At 39.6% G+C, this 18,447-nt stretch overlaps 1 protein-coding gene across 1 annotated transcript in view; it reads right to left on the bottom strand.

The window, feature by feature from the left end:
- EMILIN2 (elastin microfibril interfacer 2) overlaps nucleotides 1-18,447 on the bottom strand; it is a 91,773-nt gene that overhangs the window by 9,209 nt on the left and 64,117 nt on the right. Inside the window, exons 3-8 of the mRNA XM_073550887.1 lie at nucleotides 17,952-18,124; nucleotides 15,825-17,696; nucleotides 12,321-12,746; nucleotides 9,925-9,954; nucleotides 5,995-6,030; nucleotides 3,576-3,707 (exon numbers count right to left, since the gene is read on the bottom strand). Coding sequence (XP_073406988.1) covers nucleotides 3,576-3,707; nucleotides 5,995-6,030; nucleotides 9,925-9,954; nucleotides 12,321-12,746; nucleotides 15,825-17,696; nucleotides 17,952-18,124 — 2,669 coding nt within the window. The remainder of the gene's footprint in view (nucleotides 1-3,575; nucleotides 3,708-5,994; nucleotides 6,031-9,924; nucleotides 9,955-12,320; nucleotides 12,747-15,824; nucleotides 17,697-17,951; nucleotides 18,125-18,447) is intronic.

Here is an 18,447-nt window from a genome sequence, read left to right as displayed (position 1 = left end):
AATGTAATATCTAATGAAAGGATGACCATGGTTTACACAGTCACCGTGAGTTCTACAATACTCAGATTTGTCCTTGTAGCAACTATGTCCAAAGGAGGGGACAACCTGGAAAGTGAATCTTCTCTATGATACCTAACTTGTGTGCACAATTATTAGGCAATTTGCATTTTTGATTATTAATGCTATTGTTGAACAACCACAGTGCTATCAGTCAATCTAACACCTGAAACCTGAATATTTAAGAAAGTAAAAGTGAAGTTAATTGCTGGGTAACTATTAGCTAGGAGAATTATTATACAACTAAATGAGAAACATACATTTTCCCATCTCAATTGTTTATTTTCATCTGTTAAAATGAGAATAATAACCAAGCAACTCAAAGATGCCAACTCATTAAAGTGCTTACCCCAGACATCTGGCAAAAACACCTTAATAATTTGCGTTATTTTTGCGCAACTCAGCAGTTGTGCAAAAATATCACGACTTTTGGCGTTTACACTCCAGTGCCGAAGGACATAGGCGGAACAGGGAATCGTCAAGCCTTCCCGTGAAGTTCACCATTAGTTACAACACTAAAGTGGCGTAACTTACTCCAGTAATTGCTGGCGTACATTTCTGGCTACGGCACACGTGAAGTATCAGAAATGTCTGATTCATTAAGTGGTGTATGCAGCTTAATGAATCAGGTCAGCGTACTGCAGTAAGCGATTCTCAATTTCTGACACTTTAAAAATATATAAGTGATCAATATTGCCTCTCTTTTTAACAACAGGCATAAGCCTCCCATTTCTGGAGTCTGTTAGTTTCTTAATCTATTGACAATTAAAGTTTAGGCAGCACAAATCACATCCTCCCAGACACTGTTCAGAGAGGTGTACTTTTTTCATTCACTGTAAATCTCCCGTGTAAGAAGGGCTCACAAGTTCTCAATAGGGTTTAGGTCAGGTGAAGGGAGCCATGCCATTATTCTTTCCTCTTTTAGTGACTTCTAAAAATTGGCAGTAGGTTTGGGAGTTGATTTTGAGTCCTTCAACCTGAAAAGGTTCAACTAGCTCATCTTTAAAAATACCAATCCATAGCAGTGCCACACCTCCATCTTGCTGGTGTATGAGTTGAAGTGGAGGTCTGAGCTCCTTTCTGATCCAGCCACAGGCCCATCAATCTGGTTCATCAATGTTACTCTCATCTCATCAGTCTACTAAACCTTTGATAAAATTGCCTTCAGATATTTCTTTGCTCAGTCTTGATGTTTCACTTTACGTGCCTTGTTCAGTGGTGGTCGGGTTTCAACCTTGCTTACCTTGGCCATGTCTGAGCACTGAACACTTCTGGGCACTCTGGCGAGGTAGGAATTCTGGAATAAGGCAGCACTGTAGGATAATGGGTTCCTGGTCGCTTCATGTGTGATTCTTCTCATAGCTTTCTTAAGTTACTGTACATCTTTTTTCTTTTCTCGCACTTTTTGTGACCCTGTAGACTAGTTACAACAAAACTTTTGATATTTCTGTAATCATGCCCTAATATCTTAGCAGTTTAAAGTGTGCTGAATCTCTCTGTAAGACTTGTAACACTTTTTTAATTTTCAGAGTCAGTTAAATCTCTGTTTTGGCCCATTTTGCCAGAGAAAAGCAAGCTGCCTATTAAAGGGAATCTGTCACCTATTTTTTCGTATATAAGCTGCAGCCACCGCAATCAGGGGCTTATCTACAGCATTCTGTAATGCTGTAGATAAGCCCCTGATACAACCTGAAAGATAAGAAACACTAGTTATATACACTCACCCGTGGGGGGGGTCCGGTCCGATGGGTGTCGCAGTCCGGTGCCTCCTATCTTCATGTGATGACGTCTTCTTCCTTGCCGCCTGTCGCAGCTCATGCGCAGGTGTACTTTATCTGCCTTGTTGCGGGCAGAGCAAAGTACTGCAGTGCGCAGGAGATGGACCTCTCTGACCTTTCCCGGTGCCTGCGTACTGCAGTACTTTGCTCTGCCCTCAACAGGGCAGATAAAGTACGCCTGCGCAGGACCCGTGACAGGCAGCAAGGAAGAGGACGTCATCGCATGAAGATTAGAGGCGCCGGACCGGACCGCAACACCCATTGAACTGGACTGCCCCCCGGGTGAGTATAATATAGCTCGTTTTTCTTATCTTTCAGGTTACATCAGGGGCTTATCTACAGCATTATAGAATGCTGTAGATAAGCCTCTCAAGGCGGTGGCTGCAGCTTATATGCGAAAAAATAGGTGACAGATTCCCTTTAATTTGATGCACCTTGATAAAGGGCATTGATATCCTTAGGCAACTCCCTCATTACACAAATACACATCACCTGATCTGCTTCATCCAACAAGCATTCAGATTTATACAGCTTGGAGTTGGAAAATCTGCATAAAAATGATGATATGGTCAAAATACTCACTTTCCTAAAAATTGTGCACACAGTGTAAGTTCTATAAAAATTATTTTAGATCCCTGAGCAAAGCTAGAGAAAACAACAGCTGAGCTGTAATATATCTTTAGGACCCTAGCCAACAATGCCTATCCTGCAGGAAGCTACAAAGATACAACATCGACAGCCCAGTCTGCCAAATGCCACTGGAAGGTCTTCAGGACCACAAGGTCTTGTGATCATAATACATCCAGTGGAACAGCACAATGACAAGCCACATAGAAACTGCAAGGAACCATAGAGCCGAAAGGTCAGAACTTATAAGATCTAGCCATATCAATGTCATTTATCTTGTTATACAGGCAATCCTCAGCTTATGAATAACTGACTTGCGTACGACGACAAGTTATAAATATAAGATATAAAAAAACCCCTAATACTCAACTAATCGCTCAGATCCCCGGCTGCCCTGCTGCTTGCTGTCCGATCTTTTTTTTTCCTCTGATGCATGCCACATCTATGGCCTCTCCACTATCGGCCAGAGGTTGTGACTGTGTCCAGGCCATAGAGATCATTATGGGTCATAAAATGAGGTCGCTTATGGTGGAAAGAAGGGGACGTAATGGCGGGGTGGCAGTAGAGGTCAGCGGTGACAAATTGTTTTGGTTTTTGTTTTTGTTTGCAGACCCTTTTCCAACATCCAAATTACTGTAAATAAACCCAGGGACTGCCTGTATTGAGATCTGAAAAATTATTTCCATCAAGATTCTAAAAAGTAGAAAAGATCACTATTATAGCAGTAGGGACCCAAAAATTATGCAAAGTTCAATGCAGACTGTAACCAAGCCTAAGTGTATATTTACACAAGGCAAATTAGTTGGAGAATTTTTTGAGACTGTTCCAGTCATCTGGACGGAGCTGGCAGAAAACCATGCTCCTTCTGCAGCAACAGCTCCATTCACATATATGGCACTGAATACAGTCTCAAAGAAGTTTCTACAATAAATCTGCAGCGTGTGATTATATCCCAAAGCTGCAAACGTCACCATCTTGTTTTACAGTCCTGTGTGTTTATGTGGGGATATTGGTGATAAATGTCTTGCAGAACTGTGTAAAAGAATATTGTGCTACAATTTCATCTCATATAGTGCCCATATAAACTTTATACGTCTTGTTCCAGAATGTTACCTGTCTCAGGATTATAATGCTCGCCATCATTAACCAGGACGTTATTAAAGGGAATGAGGCCGACTTCAAAATTGCCTAATTTTCCAGCCAGTCCAGCAGAGAAGGATATCTGTACAGTTGTAGCACTTGCTCCTTAACAAAGCAAAAATAAACAGTCAGAGGCATGTAGAGTATTTCAATATCTCACATATTAAATTTAGAAATCCTACAAAAACTTTCATCAAGTCAACGGAACCTTTAAATGATCTCTAGTGGCGTAAGGCTTCTGAACATTGTAGATCTGAACCTTCATTGTCATCTCTAGATGGGTTATAGAGAGCCACACCTGTAAAAAGATCCATTTTGCACACCAGTCTTGATAAAGGATGCGCTGGGACTAAGACACACCAAATCTATTGGAATATACGGTACCATTGTGGTGTAACTGTTCATGAATATATTGGATGTGCTGAGTGGCGCCCCCTCTTTGCCAAACTCTACCGAGTTTTAAAAAGTGGGTGTAGCTGGCCAGGACTTGTGTTAAACTGCAAAAAAAGTCGCAACATTTTTGTGCAACTATGAGCTGTGAGAAAATCTGGCAAAATTTGAAACAGTTTTACACGAGAATTGTGGTGGAAACTGATTGATAAATCAGGGTCTTCATGAACTGCCAATACGTCCCCCCCACCTGCTGTGTGATCACGGTCTCTTCACACTGCATTGCATTATAGCTCAATCTACATACTCTTAACCCCATAAAGGCCCCGTCTCACATAGCGAGATTGCTAGTGAGATCGCTGAAGCGTCACCGATTTTGTTACGCAACAGCTACCTTGCTAGCGATCTCGTTACGTGTGACACATAGCAGCGACCAGGCTCCCACTGCGATGTCGCTGATTGTGCTCGAATGTCCTGGGACATTTTTTGATCGCTGGTGTCCCGCTGGCCAGCACGCATCTCTGTGTTTGACACCGACGAGCGACCTCATTAGCGACTCAGAAATCATGGACGCAGGAGGGAGTCGTCAGAATCGCTGCTGTGTGACAAGGTCCTAACGACCGCCGAGGTGGTTATACGGATCACTGGATCGTTGCTGCATCGTTGGGTAAATCTGACTGTTTGGCAGCTTACTAGCGACCATGTAGCGACGCACCAGCGATCCTTACCAGGTCGTATCGTTGTCGGGACCGCTGGTGTGTCGCTTAGTGTAACGGTACCCTAACTGCTGACGGGTTCTCAGTGTTTGCAGCCTGCAGGCTGATATATGAATACAGATACAGATGGAGAATCACTCTGAGACACTAAAGACCCCCTACACATGAGATAACCCTTGTCTTATGCAAAAAAAAATACTCCAAACTTATGGCCAAGTGTAATCCATCTCTAGCAAGAGATGCCGATACGGATTACAGGAAGTGGTGGTGGAATTAGTCTTTCTGTTCTCGCGCTCCTATGTTTCAAACTGCCTACAAGTATAACAGAGCGGTGGGCTTTCAGTTTAGGGCTGGCAAAACATTTGACAATGGCAGGAGAAGTGTAGGAATGGAAGTTCCAGCTCTAACAGTGCTGACAGAATGATGTGCTGATAAAGAAGTGCGGATAAAGAAAAAACACAGACTGCAAAGGAGTGATTGGCAAGTTACACAGCATCAGAACTATTCCTGGACAGATTAGATTGGCATGTGCACCCAAAGCAGTTTTTGGGGATGAGGATAACCAAATCATGCCTTTTTTTCTAGTTTTGGGTAAAAGCAAAGGTACTCAAATTGTCATAAAATGAATCTGTACGACATAATAATATATTGATATTCGCTTTGACTGAACACTCCATTTAATATATATTAAAGTTCTTGAAGAGGCTTTCGTTGGTAAATATTTTATTACATGCATTCTATCTGGACTGGGATTACCGGTATATGATATTTCTGTAGTGAGCTGTATGCTACTGACCTAAAGTTTACAATTCCAAAACTCCTTGAAAGCCAGTGGAAAACAAGGCGTGATGTATGGCAATGATAAAATACTACAAGCGGTCTGAAAGCAATACATATGTGGGTATTGTGATATGTTTGTGACAGAGGTTTTTGACCTGGCAAGTGTTATGAAAAACAGGAAGCTCACATCATCTCCGATAATTAATCCCACAAAGGGCTTTCCAGCTGGGTTCAATAAGACCATACAAAGACTTGTTGTGGTCCATAGCAAAACAACTCCATGTAAAGTTATGTTAGCTCACCACGAAAGACACTAGAAATACATGAATCTCGTGGCGCTAAGGAGTAAAGCCAACACTGTATTATACTGATGAAGAAACGGCCCTTTCTGAGTAGTAGGACAGAAAAGTGATTATTAGCACATCATTTGTAGAAAGGAAAGTTAGATCATATTGCACCAAACTGATTCTCAAGTCATTTATGGTTATCAGATAAAAAGGAATTACCACTGGATTCTGAAAATGTATTGATTGAGATTTGACCTGAAAAGTAAAAAATATATATAGTGTAAATATTCAGATTTAGCCCTTTTGCAGTAAAATTTCTAAAATAATCATATGTTTAAGAAAACAAGAAATCCATAAAATTACAGTACTGTGCAAAAGTTTTAGGCAGGTGTGGACAATATGCTGAAAAGTAAAAAAGCATTAAAAATAGAAGTGTTAATAATTTATTTTTATCAATTAACAAAATGCAAAGCGGATGAAGAAATGAGAAATCTACATCAAATCAATATGATCAGAGCGATTTCCAATCGCATCAGATTAAAGCCTCATGTAACACAGTCTTCAAAATGACAGCCGTCACTGCAGACGGCTACTAGCATCACAAGCGACATGATCGAGGGGTGCCAATCGGCTACCATGGAGGCAGAGACATTTTTGAAGGCTTCTTTGCCTGCTATGTGAATTCTCTTACTACGTTCAGCCTGACGATGTCATATGAGACCTGATTTCATAATGAACTGCAATACCATAGTATTACAGTGTACAGTATGGGTGATCAAGCACAGGTTCAAGTCCCCTAAATGGACGAATTAAAAATGTTAAAAATATTAACCAAAAAAATTTAAAAATACATACAAGTTTAAATTGCTCCCTTTTGCCCAAATACAAATTCCAAAGCGTGAAAAACAAAATATTCAACATATCTGGTATTGCTGCATGCATACTCACCTGAACTATTAAGATATACATGTATTTTCCCCACACAGTGAATCAAAATGTACGTACCCCAAAATGTTATCACCATAATAGTAAAGACCTGGAGCATCATGTTACCTGGTAATATTTACCTGGTAAGATGTTAAAATAAATGTCATTCAAAACTTCAACTCAACAAGCCCTCAAATTTCTTTATAGATGGGAAAAATAAGTTACACCTCTTGACAAAATGAGGAGGAAATAACTGAAGTGCAAAAACAAAAAATTGTATTTATTGATCTAACTATGTACAGCACCGTGGCTCCATTCGTCAGCTCCCGCTTCCCTTTGCCAATGGCAGATCACAGAGCGGTTGGAGGAGTAACTGGAACAATTTGTGTAAGGGGAAGAACGCAAGGTGATTGAGGGAACTATAGTCTACAGTGGTCACATTGGCATTACTAATGGACCAGATAGATCACCGTTTCTCATTGAGCAGAGACACTGTTACAGAGAGAGCTGGAGTCAGAAACTGATGTCAGAATTTAGCCAGAGAATATCGTAAGGTACAGTTGGGTTATTTATATAAAGTCATTAAAGAGGCTGTCTGACCTAAGGGTACAAGTCTACAGTGACTCTATACGATTGTAGACTGGTGAATCCTCACAGCGCAAGGATTCTCCGATGCCGGGCACGTAACCGCAAATATGTTATTTGCATAAAACGGTCATGTGCCAACTACACATGCATGGGCTCGCTCAATGCAAGTGCATTAGGTGAAGCCGGACACCTCTAGTCAGAATGTGTCCGCCAGTATGCAAATCACATACTTGCGGTCACATGACCACCTGCTCCCAAAAACCAAAGAATCCTCATGATTCTCAAGAATTCACAAGTCTGCAGTCACATAGAGTCACTACAGATTTGTACTCAAAGGCCAGACAACCCCTTTAAGCTACAGGTAGAAAAATAATATATTCTTGGATAACACCATTAACCGATTTCAATTAGCAAACAGGAATATTGAAAGAAAAAAAAATTTCACTATGGGAATAAAATAAAATGGTAGTATTGTTCTATGATATTGTGAATAAATAATTCATCGCTATTTAAATGCTGCATTTGGATAAATGTTGGCAAAATCCTTCACAGCTATTCTGAGAAATGCTCTGCTTTATATAGGATGACAGCCTACACATGTGACTATAGAGGTAAGCTCTCTGACCGTAAAGTTAAATAAATATGCAACCATGCCGTCACCGAAAAAGTGAAGGATGTTGAACATTTCTAAGAGATTAATTGTTTTCTTTTAGTCGGTGTAAGTTTCACCATTGGAAAAGTAGTATGGTTAGAGAGTGATTAATGATTATATCGATTTTACGTGTTATAATGCATGATGGAGCCCGTGGGACAACCACATCTATTGCACATGTATAGGCACCTTGCACATCTGAGGAATAAGGGTGCATTTACACCGCAAGATTGTCATAAACAATAATTGTGTTTTGCTCATTTTCTGGGTGAAACCTGTTGGTTTGTTTTGCATAAAAAAATCATAATTCTTGGCAGCATATCATCCTGCGTGACCAGTACATGTGCTGCTGAGGACAACAAGTGCCTATGTACACAGAACGATCTATAACAGATTATTCTGCGGGCATATTAATTGTGATCCCCGTCTGCATGTCTAAGGCCTGTTTCAGACATCAGTTTTTTCTGTCAGTCTATATCCGCCAAAATAGCGGAAAACGGATCCGCAGGCGGACTGACAGAAACGGGAGTCAGCGGATTGGCGGATGTATGGATCCGCCGATGGTAAAAATTTAAAGGAACCGCGCCTGGGAAAAATAAAAAAAAATAAAAAATTAATACCGGCGGATGTAGTGGTATCCGGAAGAGAGTGGGCATCTGCGGTGAGTGATCATCTCGCGGGATGTGGGTGAGCAGCGATCGCGCGATGTGAGACGTGGAAGATCGCGCGATGTGGGACTTGGAAGATGGGGCTGGAGATCGGGTGAGGAATGGAAGAGAGAGAGAGAATATTTTCATCCAGCAGCGAGACTTGATTCAGGGTTAAAAGGGGAAAATGCGGATCCGGACAGCAAAAAAAGTTGCTTGGTCCGTTCGGTGATCTCAGCGGACGCCAAAATTTTGGCGGATCCGCACAAATACGGACGCAACGGACGATCATCGGTCAAAATCCACCGATAATGAAAGTCAATGGGGAAAAAAACGGATCCGCCAATAAAAATGGCGGATCCGTTTTTTTGGCAAATCGGCGGATCTTGACTGATTGTGAAAAACTGAAGTGCGAAACAGGCCATTAAATCACTGCCGATCTTCAAACATGTTGTTGACTAATGATACCGGTTGAGTAGTGTAAATCAAGTCAAACTTCTGAAACTTGTTCAAGACTTCCTTTACTTTATATAAAAAAGGATTAAATAAGTTTAGCTTCAGTTTGTTTGTTTTTTTATTATGCTATCATGGTGGCCCAGTGGTTAGCATTGTTATCCAGAAGTCCTGGATTCAAACTTAACCAATAGCAAAATTTGCTTGGAGTTTATATATTCTGTGCTATTTTCAGCCGTTGTCTCCCACACTACAAAATTATTTGATAACAAGACTAATTTCATAGGATGCTAACCAGTCTGTTTGAGACAGGGAAATTAGATTGTGTGCCTCTTGGGGACAAGGACTGATGAAGGGTGACAATCTTTATGCAGTGCTGCGAAATAGGCTTGTGTTATACAAGCAAATGAAAAAAATATAATTTGGAGCGATGCCCTTATCCAAGGCTAGATAATCCCATATTCTTAGATTCTTAGATCACAGATAAAGTGAACAAATATGAGCACAAAAAGCTTGTATTTCAATGAATTCTAGATTAGAAAAGTATAAAACATCACTAGCCACATGCAAAAATATTAAAAAAATAAAAAAATTATGTTTTCCCATAGCAACCATACACATTGAAATTTTCTAGAGAAAGAAAACAACCCAACTGGCATTATCTACCAAATCAGTTTAGTCTGTGTTCATTATTATGCATAAGCCCTTGCATCAAGTAATATCAGTCATGTGTATGTTATTTCAGACAAGCCAGTAAATGTTTTTAACCGGTTTGAAAACAAAGACGCGAAAGAGTAAAAATTGTAATGGGACCCCATGAGGTTGACCTATAGACCTATGCATTTCACATAATTAAGAAATGATAAAAACTAGAATTTTTACCTTTTGTGTCCCTAGTTGGCTTGGGGTAACCTGTAAGAGAAAGCAGGTTTCTGGTAAGAAGAGGACATTTGCTGTGTATTATTTAATAGGGATAATAAAATTTGATTTGAAGCAAACTGATTTGCTATGAATTTCAAAACTGCAAAGCCTCCAATTGCCTTGAACTGATGTGTAACACTCCGTGGTCTCCTAGGACTGTATACAACCACTTTTGAGCTCTGTAATCCAACCTCAGTAATGTCAAAGTGACCTCACCATAGAAATGGATGGTAGCCTGGTAGTAGCCAAGAGCCCATTTAAAAACGAGACTTTACATATATATTTTTTATTTAAAAAACGGTCCTAAAATGATACCTCTTAGTGATTTGTGATCAGGCAGACCGACCCTTCTGTGCAGAATACTGACTCAAACTGATGGTGCCACTGTCAGAGGTAACATCATCCTACTGCGACTAGGACAAGTGATGAGCCATTAATTCCATACCGTCCTCTGCTTCCTTCCCACTAATATGCTTGCCAGAGGCAAAGGAGGCCAACTGTTGCCTACTTTTCACAATACTACTGTCCGGCTTGCTGGTGCCAGTATTCGTGATGCTACTGCATCTGTTAGCAGCTCTGACATCCTTAGCAATGATATTGGGTTTCTTTTATAATACCCATCCATTGCCATTTTTGTTTATCACACATTATGTAAAATACTTTAACTTTTGACATTTTTTTCAATCCCAGTTATTCAACTGTTGCCAAAACAACATCACAAGAAATGCTAGCTAGGTAGTTACATATACAAAAACAAACAATATATAGCAGAAAGACACAGTATAGAAGTTTTATGTATAGTTATCAATTTGAGCTAGCAAAACAAGCTTGCAAAAAAACAGATATGCACAGGTAGATAGCTCCTTTTAAAGAAAAAAATATTTTTCTTTTTTACAAAATGTAATAATAATAAAAGGAATAATAAAAAACAGGAAATGCTAGGTAGGTACACATGCAAAATGCCAGCACCTTCAACGGGGCCCTGTATTGTTGTGCTGTGTACGGATGTAAAATTTGACTGTTTAAAAAGATGTGCAAACATTTTTTTTGCGACACGTTCACTTTAACAAAAAGGCTTTCAAAAGGAATGCAAAAATTCAGGATAGTCACTTGTCATTTTTGGCAAGAAAGAAAGCACACCATCTCTGGTTAATACTGAATTCAGATGAAAATAACGCAATTGTAATTTAAATGCAGCAGGACAGATGTCTGCTACATTTTATCACTGATCAATCACACTGAGTCTGGCATTACTGTTGGCACATCTCCTTTCTTGGTCTTCCTCTATTAATTGAATCTGTATTATTCACAGACTGCTACATTCATCATATTCACTGCTACAGTTGTACAATACATTACTGTCTGGAGTATTTGTCCAATGTTTTAGGGCTTTTGCTTCTTATCTCTGTTGCTGATCTGTGAGCTCTAATATCCTCTAACTGTCCTAAATCATCATAAAATGGCTGCTCCATTCCATGCCACAGCTTTTATAGAGGCTGAGATAGTCCTTCCTAATTGGTTGCACTATACCATGCGAAGGGATAGCTACAGTGTACTAGGGGGAAGCTTGCTCGGTCACAGTTGAGGTCATGTGTGTGCAAATGGCGATGGGCAATTCGTGCTCAAATTCACCTGCTAATTTTTTTACACAAATTGGCATCAAATTTGTATTATCTTTATTATTTAATTTTAATATATTTAATTATCTTATATTTAAAATTCCATTTCTCAGTTAACACAGTTTTCTGCTATGTGTCAAGTAATCGGGACCTAAGGATGACCCCTGATGAACACTGGCTTTATATCTGGCAATGTACGGTATATTAAAATGGAGGTCATTACACAAGAACATCATTGAGTAATTCTTTAGGTTCCAGCTACCAATCCCTCAACTAATTTTCTACATTAACAGCTCAATCTTATCTTTCTAAATAGACTTACTGAGAATTGTTTTAACAAACAAAGTAAAGAATCTGAGACATGTGGCCATCACACAGCTCGTGAACTGTCGCAATTGATCTGCTATTTATAAGTGAAGATAGGAATATCAAGAAAAAAAAGTAGTAGAGAGTCAGCAAGTTTGCACGAAAACTGAACAGGGAACATGATTAGATAAGGTAGATAGATAAATAAATAGACTACATCGGCAAAGGTGCTAAGTTCAGTGATTGGCTACAGTGCTGTTGACGTGATAGCACTACAGACAAAAACAAACACTGGGGCAGCGGCGGAAACTCAGTGCTAGACCTGGGGAGAGTGAGTAAATAAAAATTTGTTTTTGTTATAAGAAAAAGCGCCTGGAGACAGAACTTTCCTGAAAAGGGAAAACCCCTAAAAAATATCTACTGGTAACTTGCCTGGTGCTCCAGCAAAACCTTTAGACATCTGCATATCTTGCTCTCCATCAGCACCTTGTGGTCTTACTGATCCAGTCTGTACCAATCTCCCAGGAGGGCCAGCTTGACCATGCTCTAAAATGACTCCATTGCGGGGAGGAACCAATGGTATAACGATAGACCCTGAAGAGGTAGGTGACTCTGGTTTCATTGGTGGTTTCTTTGGCTTTGTATTGGTAGGATCTAGAGGTAGTTGAGGTTTTCCTGGCTGGGATGGGGATTGTGGCTTGGTTGGATACGGAGGTTCTTGAGGTTGTCCAGGCTGGTCTATAGGTACCTGGGGGTATATTGGTTGTTGTGGGACTTGTGGATGTTTTGGTATTTCAGTTTCTCTTGGTGGCTGTTGAGGCCCAAACTCAACTTTTATTGTATGTTTTGGCTTGGAACCTAAATGAGAAGAAATAATATTATATAATTGTTAATAATAATTTTTCTTATTATAGATTCTTCAGGTGTATTATGTGTAAATACAAAACTTTCAGTCAGGCGATGCAATTCTAATATTGCTTCACATATTTTACTTTTACAATATTCAACATTATTAAGACTTCAGTATAAAAACTAAAATAATCTCTCTTGTACAGTACATTTACACAAAAAGAAAAAGGGTGTGAATTGAAAATAACAAATATTTTATTAGCCATGTCTTCTGTTCTATGTCATCTGTGATTTTGGAACAAACAAAAATTCCGATAGAATTGAATCATTAAACAGCTTGAAAAAGAAGATGACTGAAAAAGTGAAAAGTTACAGATCAACAATATTTCAGCAAACTAATTGACTTTGCATTTTTTTCCCTTCTATATTTTGAGTATTGAGAAAGGTGAGAATTACTTTGATTTTTTATTTTTATTTTTTGCTTAATAAATGGGTAAAAGAGGGTCGGGGAGAGTTTATTTCAATTAAAGGACTTCACTCTGTTTGTGTCTTTATTAAATTTGACTATGGAGTTAGTAATGGAGAGGTGTCAGACACCTCTCCATTACTAACACCTGGGCTTGATATCAGCGGACATAAAGCAGCTGGCATCAACCCCATAACTATTACACCACTTGCCACCGCACCAGGCCAAGTGGGAAGAGCAGAGCCTAAGCACCAGAATTGGCATATCTAAAGGATGCACCATTTCTGGGGAGGCCGAGGGCTGATGTTCTCAGTCTAGGAGGGGGCCAATATCCATGGCCACTTCCCACCCTATTAATATCATCCCACAGCTGTGTGTTTAGCCTTTGCTGAATAATAAATATAGGGGTGACCCCCACATCATTTTTTGGGAGGTTCCCCAATAATAACCAGTAAATGCTAAGCAAGACGCTGTGAGCTGTTATTAATATGCTGGGAACCTTTATGGCTATTGGCTACTTCCCAGAATATTAACAACAGCCCACAGCTGTTGGCTTTGCCTCAGCTGGTTAGGCAAACTACAGGGGACTCCCACACTGTTTTTTTATTAAATTATTTAATACGTGTAATACACAGATAGTCGGTGCTGAATACAAGTGTCATCAGTGTCGCTTGATCTTGCTGATTGCAGACAGTCAGGTAACAATGACCAGAGTTATATTCAGCACCCAGCTCCTGGGAACAATGCTAGCACATGTACTGCCTTTTGCCAGGCGCCGCTGCGTGTCACACCGATGACACACTGATGTCCTCCGTGTGTCACCAGTGTGCATGTGCACAGGAAGTATTGCAGACAGTGCTGGTGGAAATAAAAAGGATATGTCAACGTGTTTTGAACTCGGACACACGATCCGTGGAAACACACTGACATGTGCGAAGACCCATAGATTTGAATGGGTCTACGTGTCCAAGTGTCTCTGGTAAATGTGCAAACTGTCACCACATGTACCGGATACACTGACATGTGAAAGAGGCCTTAAGCATATAGGGCCAAGTTGCAATGCTAATTAAAAACCATGAAAAAGACTAGAACTGGAAAACAACAGCCATATTTTCTGATGTCATACAACCCCTTTAAAACTAAAATTATTTAAAAAGTAAAAAGAAATACTAGTGTTTTGCTTGACTGCTATTCATCTAAAGATATTTAAATTAATATTTTAAAAGCATGCAATATAATGTTAGATGAAAAGTATATATTTTTTATTTAAAAGGCATTATTTATTGCACCTCTGAGGTGCTATAAAACTAACTCATTACTATATGTAAGGCGTCGGATTTCTGCGTTTACTCCGCAGGGATCCAGACCCTCACATTCTGCAGTCTCCTGCTGTTTATCTACTGCAGAGGAGATTGCCTTGCAGCAAATCTCTCCTGAGGCTAAGTCCTTCTGTCCTCCTACTGAGCATGCTCATGGGACGATCTCCCATTGGAGATCGGGAGTCATGTGCTCAGGTCACGCTCCAGATCTCATTGGTCCATCTCAGAGATCTGGAAGCTTGCGGAAGGTCCCGGCTGCTATAAAAGGCGCGCATGGCTGTTCCGCCATGCGCTAGTATAGACTTACTTGCTGCTGTGTGTATGAGGACGGATGTATGATTCTGGTGAATGACTCATTATAAAATCCCTTCCCTCTGATATTACGTATGTGGTTAGGGACTGAGTTAGAATCAGCGCCAGCGCTCCTCTGCTGCAACATCCACAGCTGCTAGCATCCGACATTGCTCTTGCGCCTTAGCCTTGTCGTTTAGCAGCAGTGTCCATGCCGTGCTGCAGTAGCAGCCCCTTTGCGTCCGCAGTTGCGACGCTCCTCACACAGGTCTAGACGGACGTAGTGCCGCCGTCTTGGGCTACTCCTGTGACCTGATACCGTGTGTGCGTTTTTACTGAGTACTGTGACCTCAACAGGCTCAGTCTTTTGTGTTTGTACTTATTTGGCATCTCTGTGACTTAACTGAGATTGCTCTGGGCACCTGGGTGAAGTTCAACCCTGTGCGCATTTCCGCCATATTGCTCCTGCCACGACTTAACAGCGGTTATATCACCTACTGCACGGTGGACCCCGAGTGGCGAACGCACTTTATTATTATTTTTATTTAGTGCTTTCCACCGTTCCTAATACTATAGGCTTTTACATTTTATTTTAAATATATTTATAAGCTTTTACATTTTATTTTAAATATATTTTCTCTAACCTTTGGCAAGAAGGTTCTAAGTGTGAAAAATAACCTTCTTAATTGGGTAAAATTTTAATACTTGTTCATTAGATGCATATAATTTCTAGCTGAGTAAAACTGGCTTTTACCAACAGCAGCTGCTTTCACTGAAAAAAATAAAGTAGAAATTAAAAATGTACAATCTAATTTAGCAAAAATAATAAAATATCCAGTCACCTGAAAAGAGTCATTTTAGACTAATTCAAAGCACAACATTAATAAATATCCAAGGTTTTTTTTCACCTGATATAAATTCTGTATTTACTAAACTAAGCTTCACAATTTAATTTTCATTCTAGAATTCTAACAATGGGCTGATTATTTTGTAAATCATTGCATTTCCTACCTTCTCCAGGCTTGCTCTTGGTAAGATCTTGTAAATCAGTAGTGATTTTGATGATCTGTGTTTGGAACACCTGGACAGAATTATTCAGGCCATAAATGTCATTTGAATGCGATTTTATTGTCCCATTGATCCTGTTTATACAATTCCATAAACTGGTCACATGTTTGTTAAGTCCATCTTTAATCCTTTGAAGGCTTCCAGAGATGGTGTCCAGCTTTCCACAGACATTTTCCAATTTAGAAACTCTGGCATTGACATTTGAAAGCTCATTTCTAACTCCCTGAGAATTTTCAGGGCACTTCCCTTTATCAGCAGTTAGTTCACGCTTTAGAACTTCAAAATTGTCTTGGAGATTGTTACAGCAGTTACCATTTATAGAAACATCTGAGGCACCATCGAAAAGTTTTTGGACAACTTCAACTTTAGCTAATAGGCCAAGCTGATTATCCATGACAGTAGAGTTAATACCTTGAACTTGGTCTTTTAAGGAACCAAACTTATCATTCAATAAATCAACACTATCTTCAATCTGGTAAAGATCAACTTTAACCATTCCCAGCTCAGTTTTCAATCCTTCTAAATCTGATGTCTTGTTTTGCAGTAACTCAAATTTTTCATTCATTGTATCAGTAAGTGACTTCAAAAGAAGAGCATTATCTAGCTGTGTCTGAACCAAAACTTCATAGTTATTGTTGTAGCCATCAGTGTTGCCCAAAGATCCTTCCTTGCCATGTAAAACAGCTTTCAGTTCATTATCCAGTTTCTGCACCACGTCTTTCAATTCATTGACATCATTAAAAATGGAACTAGCACCAGTGCTACTGGAATCAGCAGGATCACGATTACTGGTAACATCACCCAACCTATTCTCCAGTAATTGGAACTTCCAGTCAATTAGATCGCTCATATTGTCAACACTACTGTTAATTAAACCTCTCAAGGTGTCTTCAATATAGAAGCAATGCTCCTCTACATTTCTTTCTGTGACATTAACCTTGAACTCTAAATCAATCAGTTTCTCATTCCATGAGTGGTCTGGTGTTAAGGTGTTCAAACGCTGTACCTCACTGTCTAGTCGGGCATTAAGAACCAGGTTGGCTTCAGAAATTCTGTCGACTTTTTGACCCAAATTTTTCAGGATGGTGTCAATATCATTTTTGCAACAATTAGAACCACCTTTTGGCGCAGTTAGGACTTGAGATCTCAGCTTGTCTATTTCATTACGGAGTTCAGCCTCTTTTTCAAGAACAAAATCCTTGACCTCAGAGCAGCTACCTTCATTCTCTTCACATTGTTGCTGAACATTAGTCAGTTTATACTCACAAGAGTTTTTTAGATCAGCCATTTTTCTGTCCATTCCCTCAAGCATCTCATTTCTTAGCGCTTCCAACTTATCATCGACATTAGATACAGGTGCTGCTACTGTTGCTGTTGGTTGACGAGACATCTCTTCAATATCAATTAAGCGTTCTTCATACAAATTTATTTTTCTAGTTAGTTCTTCAATTTGATCAGTTTTCTTTTCAAGTTCTTCTCGGGCACTTGTTAATTCAGACACTAGATCTTTTAGTCCATCTTCTTTCTCAGCACTTCCAGTAAACCCTGGTAAATAGTATTCTGTCTTACCACCAGTTGCACTGGCCGTGGGTGTCAGGTTGTTGAGCCAAGTATTTAAAAATTTACTGGTGTCTTCTTGAACAGTGATCTTTAAGTTTTCATTTACACCCGTCAATGAGGTTTGCAAGTCAATAACAGTTTGTGTAAGTCGGAGCATTTCTTCCTCCAGAGTCTGAATCTTTTTCTCTTGCGCTGCATTTAATTCTTGAAAATCTTTTTTAGAGTCCAATGGTTTGTACTGTTGCCCATTTAATTCTAGGGTAAAATAATAAACAGTGATATATTAACTTATCAAAGCATCATGACAAGTTTCAATTAAGCAATGCATGACTTGTGAAAATATATATTGATTCATATTCATTTATAGGGCCACCCTTCAATACCTTAAGTAAAGTTCTACTGTAGTCCACCAAACCATTTTAACTTGGTGGCAACTTTGGAATTACTGGAAAATCAAATTCCCTGGAAGTAACTACTTTTCAAAGTTGAACATTCTAAAATATTACTTACCTGTGTCCTTCTTCCCACCACTTGGACGAGGTGTATTTATTGGGATCTGTTTGGCCTTGTCAGCTGGGCCCTCCTTGCAATCTTCACCCTTAAAACCTGGGCAGCATCTCCATTCCATCTCTGTAACAACTTTGAAGGATGTCACGTACCTAGGTCTAAAGCCAACCTTATATCTGCAAAACAAAAGAAGATACAATACTTGGTCAATTTAATACACCAGGCTCCCGACTCTGACTCCATAGCACTGCCTCACTACTGAGCATGTACATAAAGTGCAACAAAGATTAATCTCAACTAAAAGCCCAGATCTGCCCTTAGTTTAGAAATACAACAGACATTTATAGGACATTTCATAACTTTCCCAAATTCTTATGAAAAAATTAAAGCACATTGAACTACTACCCAATTTATTATATATTTTAGGAGTCGGAGTCATTTCATTTTATACTAACTACACCAAAATGGGCACCGACTCCACAGTCTTGTTAATATATGG

This window comes from Dendrobates tinctorius, unplaced genomic scaffold, assembly GCF_039654945.1.
Source record: "Dendrobates tinctorius isolate UK_male_01 unplaced genomic scaffold, ASM3965494v1 ptg000171l, whole genome shotgun sequence".
In the NCBI taxonomy this organism is placed as follows: Eukaryota; Metazoa; Chordata; class Amphibia; order Anura; family Dendrobatidae; genus Dendrobates; species Dendrobates tinctorius.
The sequence above is the reverse complement of the archived record's forward strand: the minus strand, read 5'-3'. Positions and strand labels throughout refer to the sequence as shown.